Raw genomic sequence first — 15,968 nt, 5'->3', positions numbered from 1 at the left:
CAGAAATCACCTTTTGCAGCCTGGGGCATATTTGGGACTGTTCTGTAAGAGTGTGTGAGGCAAAGAGGCCCTGCACTTGGCCTGTCATGGTAAGATTGAAGGCATGTTTGTGTAGCTTGTGCCCTCTGATTTTGGGTTCCTTTTGGGTAATGTTTAACCATAGTTTTGAATCTGGAATATGACCCATTAGACTAAGCTGTAGGTCAAAAGCAAAACCCATGACCCACCTGGTCACTTACTGTGTTTCTGAAGCCCACTACTGGAGATGATGATTAGCTGCTGACTGTTTCTATGCTTTGTTGTGTTCTGAATTAACAGAAGTCCAAGAAAAGAGCATGGACCAGCCCAGTGGAAGGAGTTTTATGCAAGTTCTTTGTGAGAAATACAGCCCTGAGAACTTCCCCTATCGCCGTGGGCCTGGCATGGGGGTGCATGTCCCAGCCACTCCACAAGGCTCACCTATGAAAGGTAAGACTCTGGTCCTTCTGGGCATCTCTGGGGTTCTGGGTGGGATCAGTTTCTTGGCTGTGCTTGCTTGTGTGGAAAGAAGAATCACCCTGAATTGTCCAGAAGCAATATCACCATGTATTTTAGTGTTTTGTACTGAAGAGCTGAGAGGCTTGGGCTCTGTTCTTAAGGCATCAGATGTTCTCTGAGCATGCCTGTGCTGAACTAGTGGAGAAATCCTCCCTCTCCTTTGCTCCTTACCTTACTGCCTTGAGGGAGTTTCAGACAGATGTGTGGCTGAAGCACTGTGCTGCCCGTGGATGTCCTTGAGCCTCCCAGAGTACAGAATCTGTGTTGTTGTTTCCTGCTCTTGGAACTGGATCCATTTGGACAGCCTTTAGTCTTCCCTCTGATGTTAGCATTTGGTTCCTGGTTTGCACAGATGAGCCTGTGATTCACATTTATCCCACTAGAACTGCCCCTTCTTTGTGTCATCTGTGGCCTGTCTTGATGTGTAAGGGTAGTTTAAATTTCTGTCAGGTCAGTTTGTCTCATAACCAGCCCCAAAGTGAGAAAGAGTTGTGGAAGTCAGCTGGATGGAGTTTATGGGAAATGAATTTGACAGAGGAGAAAAAAGGGCTCGAGTTCAGCTGAGGATAAAACATACCACGTGTCACTCAAAATGAACATGAGCACAAAACTGGAATCTTGATGGAATCTTGAGTCCATGCCCACTTCCCTGTGCACAAGCAGCTGCTTACCTGAGCTGTTTGAAAGGAGGTTGCTGTGGTGAGTCTTCCAAGGTGATTGAGGCATGACTTAGAAGTGCATCTGAACTCATTCCTGAAGTACAACACTGTTCTTTGAAGAAGCCAAACCCTAATGAGGTAGGAAACCTGAAAACTCAGGTCACTGAGTTAATTGTCTGCTGTTAGAATCCCTCCCTAGATATGCAACTGGCAAGCATTAAGGAGAGAGGAAAAGGGCCAACTTCTTAGGAAAAAGCTTGTTGTTAAATTTTAGCAGATTCTGATCCTCCCCCAGAGGTGGGAGAGCTGTATTGTGTGTGAAGGAGTGTAAGGCTGCCCTGCCTAAATGTGGATTTCTCCTGTTAAGATGGTTTCCTGGTACAAATCCACACCTTTTAACTGTGCCACGTTTTGGCCTTAGGAAGTGAGGCTGTGATTGGGATCCCAGTCCCTGTCTGTGCAGTAGCTGTGAGGATTTTCACCTGCATGAGAAGGGACTAAAACCCAAGCAGAAAAAAGGCAGAGTAGAGACCTAAGTTATTCTAGGATGTAAGAATGCAAAACCTGCTATTTTGTTGAACAGGAAAAGCTTAGAAAATAACTGTTTAAATATATCCTTGCTGTTCCTAACCCCAGGTGGGGGAAGTACAAGAGGATAAGAGTCTGACCCTGTGCAGCTAAGGGTCCACCTCTCCCCTGCCCTATCTGCAGCAGCAGATGCCTGGGGGGGAAGGGAAGAGGGTAAGTTCTGGCAAGAGCTGATAGGAGCCCTGCTGTGAGCTGCAGAGGACTGGCCTGTGGGCAGAGATGTGTGCAGGAACTGAGGGCACTGATACCCAGAGGCACTTCCTGAGAAGCCTTCTTGATTGACCTGGCTCAGTTGTCACCAAAGCCAACGTTTAACCCTCTCAGCCTGAAGTAGGTGTAAATCGTGGGCTGATGGGTAGATGTTTTCTTTTGCTAAATGCCCTGTTTGTTTGTTGCCTTCTGGAGCTAAGCAATTCCCTGCTGACCAGAGGGCATCTTTTTCTTTCTCCCTGTCTCAGATCGACTCAACCTGCCCAGCGTGCTGGTGCTGAACAGCTGTGGCATAACCTGTGCAGGGGATGAGAACGAGATCGCTGCCTTCTGCGCTCACGTCTCTGAGCTGGACCTCTCTGACAACAAGCTGCAAGACTGGCAGGAGGTAAAACAGTGACACCTGCATCTTGCTGAATAACTTGGGTGGCTATTGCTATGGCTGCAAACACGTTGCAGGTTAGAGGAGGGCTTTGTTCATTTAAAGGAGAGAGATTTCAAATTTTTGGTGGTTTCTTTCTCATCTTTGAGGCTGAGGCTTATTTACTTAGACAACACCTGAGCAATAAACATGATGAATTTAATCCATTGGGGCACTTCACTTACCTTATGAGTTAGGATCTTGGCCTGTGAGTGACAAATAGATATATTTCTCTTTTTTTATTGTGCAAAGGACCAGAACTGACATCTAACATCCAGAGGTTAACGAGAAGTGTGGTTTTTAGCAGGATAAGAACTGAGGAGGTCTGAGTTATGGGAGCTGATTCCCAGCTTTGCCAACAATTCCATGATGCTGAGCAAGGTGTTTATTTGCTCTTTTGTGTCCCTATCTGCAAAGCAGGTTTAATAACATTTACCTCAAAGGATATTTCTGAGGCCTCAGTAATTAAAGCTAAATGCTATTGTAAAATGCTGTGAAGTGCTTGGATGAAATACACCAGAGAAGTGCTCCCTAATACATGTAAAACTATTGCAGTCTGTTCCAGTGTCATTAGCAGTTCCTCACTGGTTTATGCTCTGCTTTTATGTTCGTGTTTATTGTTGGAAACATGTGGAAAAGAACAGGATGTGCAACATAAAAACTTATCATGTGTTTCTGTGGCATCCAACTCCTGTGTCTTTGAGCAGGGAGTGAGTGGGGTGTTGGCAGAAGTGTCCCAGCTCTGGCATGGGGGTCACACAGTCAGAAGTGGGATAGGATTCCCTGTTCCTCTTATTTTTCCTTGTTAGCCTAGAAGGTGTGAGCTCAGCATGTTGGAGAGAGATCTGAGGCTTGCCTCATGACTTTAGGGAAGAGGGTTTTGTACTGAGAGCAAACCTGCTAAGAACTGGGACGGTGTCTCCTGGGTGGTTTTATTCTGACCCCAAAGAGCCCCCCTCCCACAGTCAGTGCCATGGTGCTGCCTCTTGCTCTCAGCTGGGTTCACCTCACATCTGGTAAGCAGCTGGGAGAGCTGCACACCCCCTCCTCAGTCAGAAGCTGCATGCCTTGCACTCTGCTCTTTGCTCAGTCTGGTGAGATGACCCTGGGTGGCACAACTTGCCAGCTTCTGCATGAGCCACACAGCAAAGCAGACCATGAAAGGCTTTGGCCCCCTCCCTCTGAGTTGAGATGGAGTTTTCATAGCCCATCCACAACAGAGAAACATCCACCCAACTCTTAAATGCCACTGATGGGGATTCCAGATCCCTGGATAGCCTGTTCCCATGCTCAGCTCATAGTCTAAGCTATATAACTGAAGTCTCCCATGCTGCAATTGAAGCCAGGTGCTCCCTGCTCTGCTCTCCACAGGCATGGTGGAGCACTCATCACTGTTCCTTCCACAGCAGCCTTTTATACCCATGAGGAAGAGCTGTCATGTCTCCTATTCCTATTTTAATGTAATACTGAAAAGACCCAGTTGGACTCATCATCCATTGTAGGCCAGCTTTCTAAATCCTGTGTTGTTTTTGTTGCTCTGATATCATTCCAGTTTGTCCACTTCATTCCTAAGGTGTAGTGCCCAAAACATGACATCACCTAAGGTGAGGTGTGAAGCAAGGCAGACTAATTCCCTCCAGCATCACTTCTGCAGTGCCTGAATTCAGCCTCTGCATGAGACAATTGTCCTTGGGCAGCAGCTGGGCCCTGGTATTGACCTGTTTATGTCATGGTCTCTCAACTCCTCCCATCCCTGTTGCTTTGTGGAGTGGAGCTTTCTAGCCTCTGACTCATAGTTTTTTTTCTGGTTGAATGTCTTTTTCCTTGAATGTTGGTAGTTCAGCTGTCCTTGAGCTGAGCTTCCATCTTAGAGGTTTCAGATGGCTGCAGTTTGGCCTCTAGTCTTGCACCATAACGTGACAACAGCTTTTCCCACCTTAGTATCACCCAAAAATCAGGAAAACACGTGTTCAATTATTCTGGTCACTGAAAACATGAGTAGTATTCTGCTAGCACAGTCCCTCAGTAGGTCTGCTAGCTTTGTGTTGAACCTTGGGTGCTGCCCTGGGCATTGGCAGTCCCCATTTTGCCTGTGTGGGTGGTGTTGGAAGCTGTCCTTCCCCTACACTGCTTCCCACTGAATCAGTGACCCAGCCAAACTGATCCTGCCTGGCTGCTCTGCTCACCTCATGGTTATTACATGCCTACCAAGTGATCATCTAAATAATCTATTCCTGTGTATTTTTACATATTAGCAGCACCTAGTCCAGCACCTCCCCCAGATGATCCATTTTGTACCTTGCACTCCAGAGCTGCACAGTCCTCATCTCTGGCTTTTCTTTCTCTTTCTTGATCTTTCTTCCTTACCTCTGCTGCTTTGCCCTCAGGTGCACATCCCCAAGCACAAAAAGAGCAAGTAGCCCCAGGCAGAGTTACCTGAACAGCTGGATTGGTTGTAAGGAAGCTGCTGTTTCCAGAGTAAGGGAATAGAACAAGAAATTCATTGTATGTGCACAGTGAGCTTCTACCTGTGTTTTACACTGGGCAAAATGGTGAGGTCTGTGGCTAGTGGGGAGCAGTGAGTGGAAAGCTGAGCAGGTCACCACAACATTTGCCATGAGCTGATGTGCTAAGAGAGGGGTGCAGCACGCTGCCCTCTGTAACCTGCTGCTGCTGGGGCTTGGTGCTGAGGTGGGTTTTATGACCTCTCCCAAGAGACTGGCTTTCTCTTATCAAGCTCCTTGTAGTGTGTGGAGGTGAATGAGCAATTAACCAATCAATCCAGATGGGTGAACAGCTGAAGCATGAATTACAGGTAGTTATCCAGAAGCCTTATTCTTTCCCCCATATCATTCTTGGCTCGTGGTGATTCCGAAGGGCCCCTTTTTAGGAGCTGGGGTATTATTGCATGAGGTCTGATTACTGCCTGATACACATCTCTTTCTTTCTCTTTTTTTTTTTTTTTTCCCCTCCCCACTTAGGTCAGTAAAATTGTGTCCAACGTTCCCCACTTGGAGTTTCTAAACTTGAGTTCCAACCCTCTCAGTTTGTCCGTTTTAGAAAGAAGTTGTGCTGGGTCTTTCGCTGGTGTTCGCAAACTTGTGCTCAACAACAGCAAAGCTTCCTGGGAAACAGTCCACACAATCCTGCAGGAATTACCAGAGTAAGCATGGGGAGCTGGGCTTAGAAAGGGGTGCTGGCTGCAGGCAGGTCAAGGCTGCCTTAGCAAATCTCGTGGTGAGGGATCAGAGGGGTGTGAGGATGCGAACGTGATCGGTAGAGATAAAAAGGGAATTCTTTTTCTCTGGGAGCTTGGGAACTGGCCAGGTGAATGCTTTACATTGCCCTAAAAGCTGAGCTTATGTGGTGCTGCAAAGCCTGGGGCTTCTCATCCACGTCCCAGAGATGGGTAATCACTGTAACAATGTAGGAGGTGACTGACATTCCTCTGAGTCACTGCAGGATGAATGGTGCGGTGCATACCTGGACTAATAGCTTCTGAATGGGGTGTAAGTCTCAGGGCCTGGCCACTTGTCAAGTAATATTTTGTCATGCTTTTCTGTGCAAAAGTGTTGATTTCTGTGGCTTGGCCACAGTCCACCTTGGCAGTGGCATTCTGCTCCTGCAAATGTCCTCAGTGGCTTCATTTTGATACCAGATTCCTCTTCGTACGGCTTTGTAAGTGGAGCTGATGACAGCAGTATGTCCTGTGTGCCAAGACATGCTTTCCTGGGATGAGGAGAGCTGGTTTACTTGCCTGAAAACTTCATGGGGCATGTTCTTTCTTCGGCAGAGCCAATGATAAGTGGAAAAAAGTGTCATCTGTGTTGTATAAAAACACCTTAAATAGCATGGGGAGCGTTGAGAGTAGGTGCCGATCACCCCTGGAGCTGGGTTGGTGGCTTGTTGGGCACCAATATGGCACATGACCCCGAGCAATCTGTTACACACTGAATACTGGGAGGCTAGGGGAACACTCAGGGCTTTTTTTCATCCAAGGAAGTTTACAGATGGGAGCAGAAACGTAGTTGAAGCGCTCCATTTGGAGAGCTCAAAGGCCTTCTCTGCACCCAAGTTTCAAATGACATGAGAGCTGGTACAGAAAGCTGTGGAAAGGTGCATATGGATACCCCTGTACCTGGGAGGTTAGCTCTTTCTCAAGGTATGTTGAGATGATGATATGATCTCTCTCTCCCTGTTCAGCTTGGAGGAGCTCTTCCTGTGCCTTAACGACTATGAAACAGTGTCTTGTTCCCCAGTTTGCTGTCAGTCTCTCAAGTTACTCCACATAACCGACAATAATCTTCAAGACTGGACTGAAATTCGTAAACTGGGAATTATGTTTCCATCACTGGACACCCTTATTCTGGCTAACAACAACCTCACGACCATCGAGGAGTCGGAAGATTCCCTGGCAAGGCTGTTCCCCAATCTGAGGTCCATCAATTTGCACAAGTCAGGTGAGAGCCTGGGAGCAGGATGCTTTTAGCAGCCTCTTTGTTCTCAGCGTGAGTGACAGCAGTTGATCAGAGCCTCTCCTGAGTGGATGAAGAGCACACTTGCCTTGTGCTGCTGGAAACTGTGACCTTGGGATGATTGCTGCTGAGGTCTGTGTCAGCAGTAAGCAGCCTGCACTCAGCATTGCTTGCTGCAGAGTTTGGAGGGGGCAGGTGAAGGCAGAAGTGCTGAGCAAGAGCCTAAAACCTTTGGGTTAGTTCTGTTGCTGTAGCAGAGATGAAAATGCCTGGTGAGCTTCATCCCAAACTCATCTGGCTTTTTGGCAGCACTGAAAAGCTGTTAGCAATGTAGTCCCCACAGACCTAGCAGCTGAAGGTCAGGGCCACACAAGCACGTGTCCTGAAGTGCACTGACCTGAAGAAGATAGTGTTAGGAGAGGAAAAATGGGTGAGAAATCAGCTTCTCTGTCTCTGTGGGCCCTACCTGTTGCTTTGGGTAGTTAGTTGTTATCTAATAGATGAGTTAGACTTGCAGTTATTCAAAATGAGCTGCCAGAGGTTTTTTACTTCAGTAGTTTCCCCTCTGTTTCCTGTCCCTGCCTCAGGTGCTCCTGACTGGAAAAGGATAAATGGATGTCTGGCAGTGGAGGGGATGAAAGAATCCCATTGGCCATTTATTCCCTGTTTTATCTTGGGTAAAATGAGTGTGTGTGTAGACACGTGGCATGTGAGGGCTGAAGGCTCACCAGCAAAAGCTGCCTGGCTGTGCTCAGTTATTAGCAACTCACCACAAGTTGTGCTGGAGGCTGCTTTTTACACCTCATCCCCAGAGAATTTTCAGCCAGTGCTCCAGGAAGAGAATCAGCATTTTGGCATACCAGGAAGGGCACCCCACGCTCAGGAAAAGGGAGCTGCAGGGCAGCTCGTGAGGGCTGTGGCACGTTTGTGAGATGACACCTAGGCCTGTTCTTCTGCACAAGTACTTAATTCATCATCATCTTTTGTTCCTTACAGCTTTATGTATGCTGTGCAAGGGATAGTTAAGTGTTAGCTGAGGTAGGAGGTGCTTTATTAACACACTCTGCAATGTAAGCATGAAGGAATCTCTATAATAAAAGCTTAAAGCTAACTAGAGGAAGAAAAGCCTGTTAAGCTGGATTTGAAAGCAGTGTCTCACTGAGGAGCAAGCTCTCCTTTGGTAAGGAGTTCTGCAGTTTTGATGCTGGGTTTAAGAACTGTGGATTCTGTATTGCATTTGGAGACTTTGGGAGCTGAAAGTCAAACAGAAATCCCAAGGAGCAGGTTCAACTTGTTTTGGCTTTTTTTAGGGAAAGCTGCACTCTGAAACTCTGTCACACGAAGATGTCAAACTGGCTCCTGTTTCTGCAGGGTCTTTTAGCTTAGTGGGGATCAGAGATGAGCTGAGGATGATGTGTTTTAGTGAAGAAACAGCACAAATGGGGTCAGGAGGGGATGAGCAGCTTTTCCTGCCGAGGAGGGTGCTGGCAGTTTCTCCTTCAGAGGTGGTTGTGTCTCTGCACTGGCTTTCCCCCAGCCACCAGAGCTTTTGGCCCTTTCAGAGTGGCATGGTTGAGAGGGGGACTGGGCACTCTTTGGTGGCACTGTGCCCCAGAGATCTGGTGGAAGAGTTCTGCTCCTCTTACAAACTTCTGCTTCATTTGTCAATGTCGCTGACACCAATACCCAGAGGGTGGCTTGAGGCATAGGTGAGCTGGGCAGGGGTGTTTGGAGCACTGTGGGGAGAGGAAGCTCTCCCTGCACCTCCCACACACAGTGCTCTGAGAGGTGTAGGAGTTTTGCTTCTGCTCAGAGAAGAGCCCCTTCTTCTGAGTTGTGCTTGTGACACAGTTTGGCCTTGAACTTGGCATTTCCTGACACACAGCTCAAATGAGACCCTTGATCTTGTTTGAACCAACTATTTTTCTGGGTTTTTTTTCACTTTTTCTGTACTGTGTGGGTGAAACTGTTGAATGTTGTGTGGAGAAACCAGTTTTGTAGCTGGCATTGCCAGTGTAAGCTTCTGGAGCAGTCGTTGGAGAAGCCCCATGGTGAATATTTCCCCAGCCTTAGCAAAGGGAAGCAAAGATGAGTAGTGTTCATCTCACCACGTAATCAGGGCTCTACTCTTGCTTCATCCTCAGCTTTTTTATTTTACCCCCTCTGCTTGCCTTGTTATCCCAAACATCAAGTCTTGAGGGGGCTGAAACTGAGTTAAAACCTTTTTTATTAAATGGCTGGTTGGATTCTGGGGCTGTTTTAGCACTGGGTTGTGAGCAGAAACGGGACCCAGGGTGGTCATGTGTGTGAGGCAGAGCCATTTGATGGCCATTTAGTGACAGATAGGATGACAGAAGTCCTGAAGACTTTTAATGCTACTTAAGGCAGCATCCCTTTATAGATACAGCCATCCTAAGTGGTGCTAGTCACTCCTCAGCAGTGAGGCCAAAGGCTGAATGGTCCATAAAAAAACAAAGCTCCCTAATCAGCCATGGACATCATCCTTCTAGGCTTATGAAACAGCACGAGAGACTTGAAACTAGGCTGTCCTGTAAGCAACTGAAAGAGATTTTTAGCAAAATGAGCAAAAAGCTGACACTGAAAGAACCAGCAGCAGGCACCTGCCTGTCACTTCTGTTCTTTCTGTGTCTGATCATCTCGGATACATGATGCTTAAATAAACACAGATAATAATACAAGTCTTTTCTTCCAAGCAGGTCTGCATTGCTGGGAAGACATCGACAAGTTAAATTCTTTTCCCAAGCTGGAGGAAGTGAAGTTGCTGGGAATCCCTCTGCTGCAGTCCTACACCACGGAGGAACGCAGGAAGCTGCTAATAGCAAGGTCTGATCCTTGTTTATGCTGCTGAGCAGAAGGGTTACGTGGCCATCAGTGGCTGGGAGCAGGAAATTGGGGGAAGAGGTTGTTAGGAGATGTGGGTTTGAATGAATTCAGCACTCAGAAAGCTTTGAGTATTATTTTTTTTAGTGTTTTTTTTTGTTGTTGTTGTATGGGAATAGTGGAAATATTAAGTCTAACTTGTCTACTCAGAAAATTCTGAGTCTGACACATGCCTGGGCACGTGATGCTTGCCTGTGTGAAATGAAAATGCTGCATTCTGAATGGGCTGGAGAAACTGTGTGGAACTGGATCTCTCTCTCTCTCAAGGGGACCAAGGCATGAGCTACCCGGCAGGATTCTCCTGGTGTTCCTGTTGTGGCACGTAGCTTTTGATGGTCGCTGTCATTTTGGTCACCCTGCCTGGGTTTCTCTGCTTGCTGACTGCATTTCTTGGTGCCTCTGTACAGGTTGCCATCCATCATCAAGCTCAACGGGAGCATTGTTGCTGATGGGGAGCGAGAGGACTCGGAGCGGTTCTTCATCCGCTACTACATGGAGTTCCCAGAGGAGGAAGTCCCATTCAGGTGGGAATTCTGTGCAGAGTGGGGGCAGCTGCTCCATGACAAAATCCTCCCTCGCCTTCTCCTGCCTCATCCTCCTCAGTCTGCTGTGGCTGTTGTCCTTGTGTCAGACTGATGACTTGTACCATTACTTCTGAGTCAGATTTGGTCTTAAAGTGTCTGCGTCAAGTGCCATTAAACAACGTGACCGTTCAGTGCATGATCTTCACTGCTTCCTGCCCCCCCTGATAGCTGGCTGCCTAATCCACCTGTGGGCAGGAGCCCCCAAAAGCCAGTACAGATCCTGCTCTCTGCTGCCAGGCTGGGGCATCTAATTCTCTTGACCATCTGGTGTGTGGCATGTGACCGGCGATGGGAAGCTGTCCGCTCGCTTTCAGGCCTGCACATCACAAGGCTGATGGTTTTTCTTTGCCAAAAAAGTATGCCCAATGATCTGCTCATCTTGGTAAACTAATGAACTTTGACAGATGTTGTTCAGTTGGTATCTTTTCTGTGCCAGCATCTACTTGCTGGTTCCTAATGGGCTGAGGAAGGATCATGGAGCATGAAGGCAGTGCCTTTATGTGCCTTTTACCCTAGAACCTTTTCAGACAACGAAGCTTCATAGCCCTCACTTTACAGAGGGGGGGTAGGATGAGAGTTGTGTGTGTGTGTGTGTTTGTCTCCAGAGGGACAGAGAGAGGTAGGAACAAACTGAGGTAGAGAAGGTTGAAGGTTTGGCCCCAGCACGGATGACAAAGGTGTGAATGGCATTCAGTGGCTGTTTGCAGGCTGATTGGTATTTCCCCCAGCTTAACTCTTAGGTAACCTGCCTCTTGTTTTTTGAGGGCACTGTGTATGTGACCTGCAGTACAGTAAGGGCAGGGGAAGGCTGGAATGGGGAATGAGGGCACGGCCTTTTGTAGGAATACTAATAGCCCAGTGATTATAGTATTTGTTCAAGGCGTGCCGGGGTCAGCTCAGAGGCAAAGGGTACTGATGTAGTCAGGGAGACAAGACAGCTGGTGATCTCTTGTGCCTTTTTCTGAGGACAAGTCCTGGCTTGTAATTTTAGAAGCCCTTGAAGCGGAAAAATTGAAAGAACTATTGGAAGGGATAGCAGGAGAGGTGGAGAGTGCAGGGGAGAGGGTGAGATGGGCACTGCGAGCTCCTGGGGGAGCTCCAGACAAGCCAAAATGGATTGTTTTTCATAGCTTTTTATTTTTATGAAAACTGTTTGGTGTCTCAGTTCGTGACTCTAGAAGGGGAGAGCAGCAGGGCAGCTGAGTCTGGCAGCTGCAGCAGAGTCCTGCCCTTAGGTGAGCAGGGCTTGGGCTGAGCTGGAAAACCAGCTGGGGGAAGGCAGGGCAGCCCCTCACACTGGAGGTGGTGCATTGGGTTGCAGACTGGGAGGGGAATTAAGGTGCCAGTAGCCCTTTGATCCTGGTGGAACAAGTGTGCTGCCTGGAGCTCAGGAGGAAGGGTTTGTGCATGAGAGGGAAGGTGAATAAATAGCTGGCAGGCTCTGAATCTTTTTCCTGGTGGATTTGTGTCTCTGGGTACTGTGGTGACAGGGGCCTTGCATGTCCAGGGCACAGTGCTGTGGAGAAGGATGGAGTGGGGTGTGGCTTTAGGCAGGCAGGGTGATACTGTCAGGACATGGACTTTGGGAAGGGGCTGTGTGCACTGATGTGGTTACATTGTACTGCACACAACCAGGGAGCTTCCAGGTGGGAGCTCATGGAAGAAATCACTCCTATCAGCCCCATCCAGAAGGCTGGGCTGATCTTGACCCAAGTGGTAGCTTTATTCTGTTTTGATAAGGTTCATGAGAATTACCTCCCCCTCTGATTTCCTAACCTTGAAACACTGTTGCTGCCCTTCTCGTGGTCAATGGGCCCTTTGTCCGAATCCCTTCATCTGTGCAGCGTTTCCAAGAGACTTGTGCAGCTGCCACAGAGGCTGGGTCTGTTCTGGAGGAGTCCTGTGCTGCTGCAGATCTCTTTCTAACGAGGCTGCAGATGGCTGAGGGTGTCCCTAGTGCTGGGGAGCAGTGCATGGACTTGCACGAAGCCACCCCTAGGAAGGGAAACTTAACGTGCTTAGCAGAGAAGTTTTCTTGCCAGAGCTTCCTCCTCTTTGCTCCCAAACCTGCTGTGCTCTCTCCAAAGGCAGTTTGTCATCAGAATCTAATCAGGATCTGTGCATGTTGCTGCTGGGGGCACGGCACCTGCACTGCAGTGCTGCCTCAAGCAGAGAGGACAGCACTCTTGGGCACAGAGACCTGAGGAGGGTGAACAGCCCCTCTCAAGCCTGCCAAGGTGTAGTGTGTGATGAGCAAACAGCTCAGTTTCTCACTGGCAGCTCTCCTGCTTCCACTGCCTGTCTTCCCAGGCTGCAGCTCGAAGGGATCAGGAAGGGAGGGAGATGGAATAATTTCTCTCTGGACGTTGTGAGTTAGGAGTGTACAATCCAATATTGGCTGTCTTCTGGAGTGACGTCTTTGTGTCTGTGGCTTCTTAATGAGTCCTCTGCTTGTCTGCTCTGCTGTTAATCTGCAGAATAACAGAGAGACTTTTAGCCAGGCTCAGTTCTTCAGCATCCTCTGCTCTGGCAGCCAGTGTCTGCCAGGGGTGATTATAGGAGTCTCCAGGGTGCCTGTTGTTGGGGTACAAAAGAACCACATGAGCAGCGTGCCTTCGTCCTTGCTGATTTGAGGGCTGCCAGTCATCCAGACTCCTAAGCTTGTCCTGGCTTCCCTCAGCATGAGGAAATGAACTGGGGCAGTACTTTTGGTCAGCATACAAGAAGTTTTTGTTGGTCTGCAGTGGAAACTGTGTCGCAAAGAAATCCTCCTGGCTGGCAACAGCTCGGCCTGCGCTCGCTGTTACCGCGGGCGGTGCCCCAGCGTGTAAAATGTGGAAAGCACGTTGTCTCTTCTCAGCACTAATGGCTTTTCCAAAGCAATAGGCCTGATCCTATCACCCAGGAGCCTGTGAGAGCAGGGCACCAGCCTGCCTGTGGGCACTCTGCAGCGGGGAAGGCTCGTTTTGTCCCTGAGAGTGGGGAAATCCTAGTGCGTCGCAGCCCTTACCTCATTTCCCAGCAGACAGAGGCTCTGCTGTTCTCCAGGAACATTCCTGCCTCCAGCAGGACTCCCTGGGGTCCCCCGGCCTGCCAGGTCCCATCATCTCTCGACAGGGGCTGTGGCACAGCCCCGATCACATTCAGCTCGGTCTCGGCCGGGGAACAAAAAGAGCTTTCTGTGCAGCACACAGTGCAGGGCCTCTGAAACGTTACCTCCTCTGGGCTGCTCCCCATCTCTGTCATCTCAGTCCCATTGTGGTTTGTGTGCCCGCTTCGCCCCTTTCCCAGCCAGGCAGGGGAGATGCAGCCTTGCCTGGTGGGAGTGAGACCCACTGAAGGTGCTGGGAGGGCTGCCCGTTGCAGGGGAAGGCTCTGTGGGGAGGACCTTGCAAAGGGCCTTGTCTAGAGTGAGGGCTGTGTCCTTTCTGTGAGCACTAGCTTGCTCCTGGAACTCTTTAGTGTTGTCAGTGGAGGAGGCAGCAGCACAGAGTCTTGTGGGTGTAGTGTCCTCTCTTTCTTCCAAATCCCACTGCAGCCACAGCTTGAGGTTCCTGAAATGGTAGGAGCCCAGCAGAAATCTTCACTGCTCTGTGTTGTTCAGGAAGCTGTTTTGAGACCAATAAACTTCAACATAGGTCAGTGATAATTTCACCTTCCTCAACTCTTTATGTCCTCCCTAGTTTGGTGCTCACTCAGGTTCATGTTGGTGCTGCAGTGCAGCTCAGGGACTGTGAGACAAGGTGATTGGAGTGGGTGGGCTCTCCAGGTTTTATTTTCTCCCTTTTAGCATCTTGCCTGAGAAAGTGTGCTCTGAGAAGTGTCAGGCTGGCAGGGGAAAAAACCAGGACTCATTCCATCCAGATTTATTCCTTATGGATGTCTCTTTGGGTCGTCAGACTTGAGTCAGGGAGAATGTTGTCTACATGTGAGGAAGATTCAGCTCCCCAAAGTGTAAGAGATTTGGTGGCAAGTGGAAAAGATATGCAGGGTTTTTCTTGGGTCACTGCTGGGTTGGAGACTTGTATGAGCAGAGGCACACACTTAGGGGTTTGAATGCCAGCTCAGCAAGGTTCTTCACTCACAAGAGCTTCATCCATCCTTCCCACATTAAGCAAAGCCCCAGGTAAGCTGTGAGATTTTGGGAGAGCCATATGCCAGCTAGTCGCTGATGTGGAGGATGAGCACAGCTCATCATTGTCTGGGTTTTGGCTTTAGCTTTTGTGGAAGAGTTCTGGGCTGTAGATGAGTTGTGCTTGGAATCTGTGCTTGCCCTCTTCTCATCTGGCCACTGTGTTCTCCGGGCAGATGTTCGTCGATACTTTGCAGCCTGGGAGCATCCTTGGATGAAGTGGCAGTCAAAGTGGGGCAGAAACCACCTTGTGAGACCTGCATGGACTGCACAAGCCACTCTGCTGTAACTCTGGACTTGTCTAATTTTTCAGGTATCACGAGCTGGTCACCAAGTACGGGAAGCTGGAGCCCTTGGCAGTCGTGGACCTGCGGCCGCAGAGCAGCGTGAAGGTGGAAGTTCACTTCCAGGATAAAGTGGAAGAGATGTCGATCCGTTTGGATCAGACTGTGGCAGAATTGAAGAAGCACTTAAAAACTGTGGTGCAGCTGTCCACCAGCAACATGCTGCTCTTCTACCTGGAGCAGGAAGCTCCTTTTGGCCCCGAGGAGATGAAATACAGCTCGCGAGCGCTGCACTCGTACGGCATTCGGGATGGAGATAAAATTTACGTGGAGCCCAGGATGAAGTAGCCTCTTCTTGACTCTGGGAGGCCCCCCACACACCCACACACATGCATTAAGGAGTTTTTTGGCAAGGTTTTTCTTTCGGTGGGTCGGTTGTGGTTTGGTTGCGTTTCTGTAGCGGGTGATTTGGAAGCCTGGAAGGAGGTGCCCTGATCTGAGAAGCGTGACCACCCTCCACTGCAGGTGACCTGGAGGTGACAGTTGACTTTGGTGCCTGTGTTTCAGTGTGTGCAATACCCTGAGGTTTTCTTTGATGCTCCGGTATACTCGTGACTTGGCATGAACGGTGGCTTGTTCACGCTGAAGAACGTTAGGGTCTGTCAGGCAGAAGAGATCTCGGTGCAGAATTTGACCCTTTTAAAATCCTTTTGTGAGTTTTGGGGATTTGGCTCCACCAGAGCACCCTTTGGCCTTGCTATCCAGCTGTGGTTTGAGCTTGCTGAACTGTTATTTTTTGTTTTTGCAGTTGGGTGCTGTCTCGACCTTTTGTCACGCTTGAGTTCACTGAAAAGATCTCAAATAGTGTTCTGCTTGATTCAGAGCTCAGGTACTTCGTGCATCCACTTCACTCCACTGGTTTGGTTTGTATGAGTGCACAAAATGGGGGGGAGAGAGAGAGACCTTGCTAGAAAGAGACCATTTCTTTTCAAAACACGTGCTGTAGATCCACAGTCCTGTTCTGGTTTCTGGAACTCTCTCACCCAGTGTCTGCACCGGCAGCCTGGAGGCCAAGGGACCCTTATGTGGACAGCAGTGGGTGGGAGTTGTGTTGGAAGGGCTTTTAGAATAAGAGGTCAGAAGGGGCTGAAGAGCAGATTCCCCTCTTGGCCCTGAT

The 15,968-nt window shown here is 49.0% G+C and overlaps 1 protein-coding gene across 1 annotated transcript; it reads left to right on the top strand.

The window, feature by feature from the left end:
• Positions 1-335: 335 nt before the first annotated feature.
• Positions 336-15,412, top strand: TBCEL (tubulin folding cofactor E-like). The gene is made up of 7 exons (XM_008940575.1): positions 336-468; positions 2,243-2,382; positions 5,397-5,578; positions 6,619-6,875; positions 9,608-9,734; positions 10,199-10,315; positions 14,821-15,412. Exons 1-7 carry the CDS (start codon positions 336-338, stop codon positions 15,137-15,139), a joined length of 1,275 nt encoding a protein of 424 aa, XP_008938823.1. The 3' UTR covers positions 15,140-15,412.
• The last annotated feature ends 556 nt before the right edge of the window (positions 15,413-15,968 follow it).

Source organism: Merops nubicus, unplaced genomic scaffold (assembly GCF_000691845.1).
Source record: "Merops nubicus isolate BGI_N331 unplaced genomic scaffold, ASM69184v1 scaffold27335, whole genome shotgun sequence".
Classification (NCBI taxonomy): Eukaryota; Metazoa; Chordata; class Aves; order Coraciiformes; family Meropidae; genus Merops; species Merops nubicus.
This window is presented reverse-complemented; position numbering and strand designations above follow the sequence as displayed.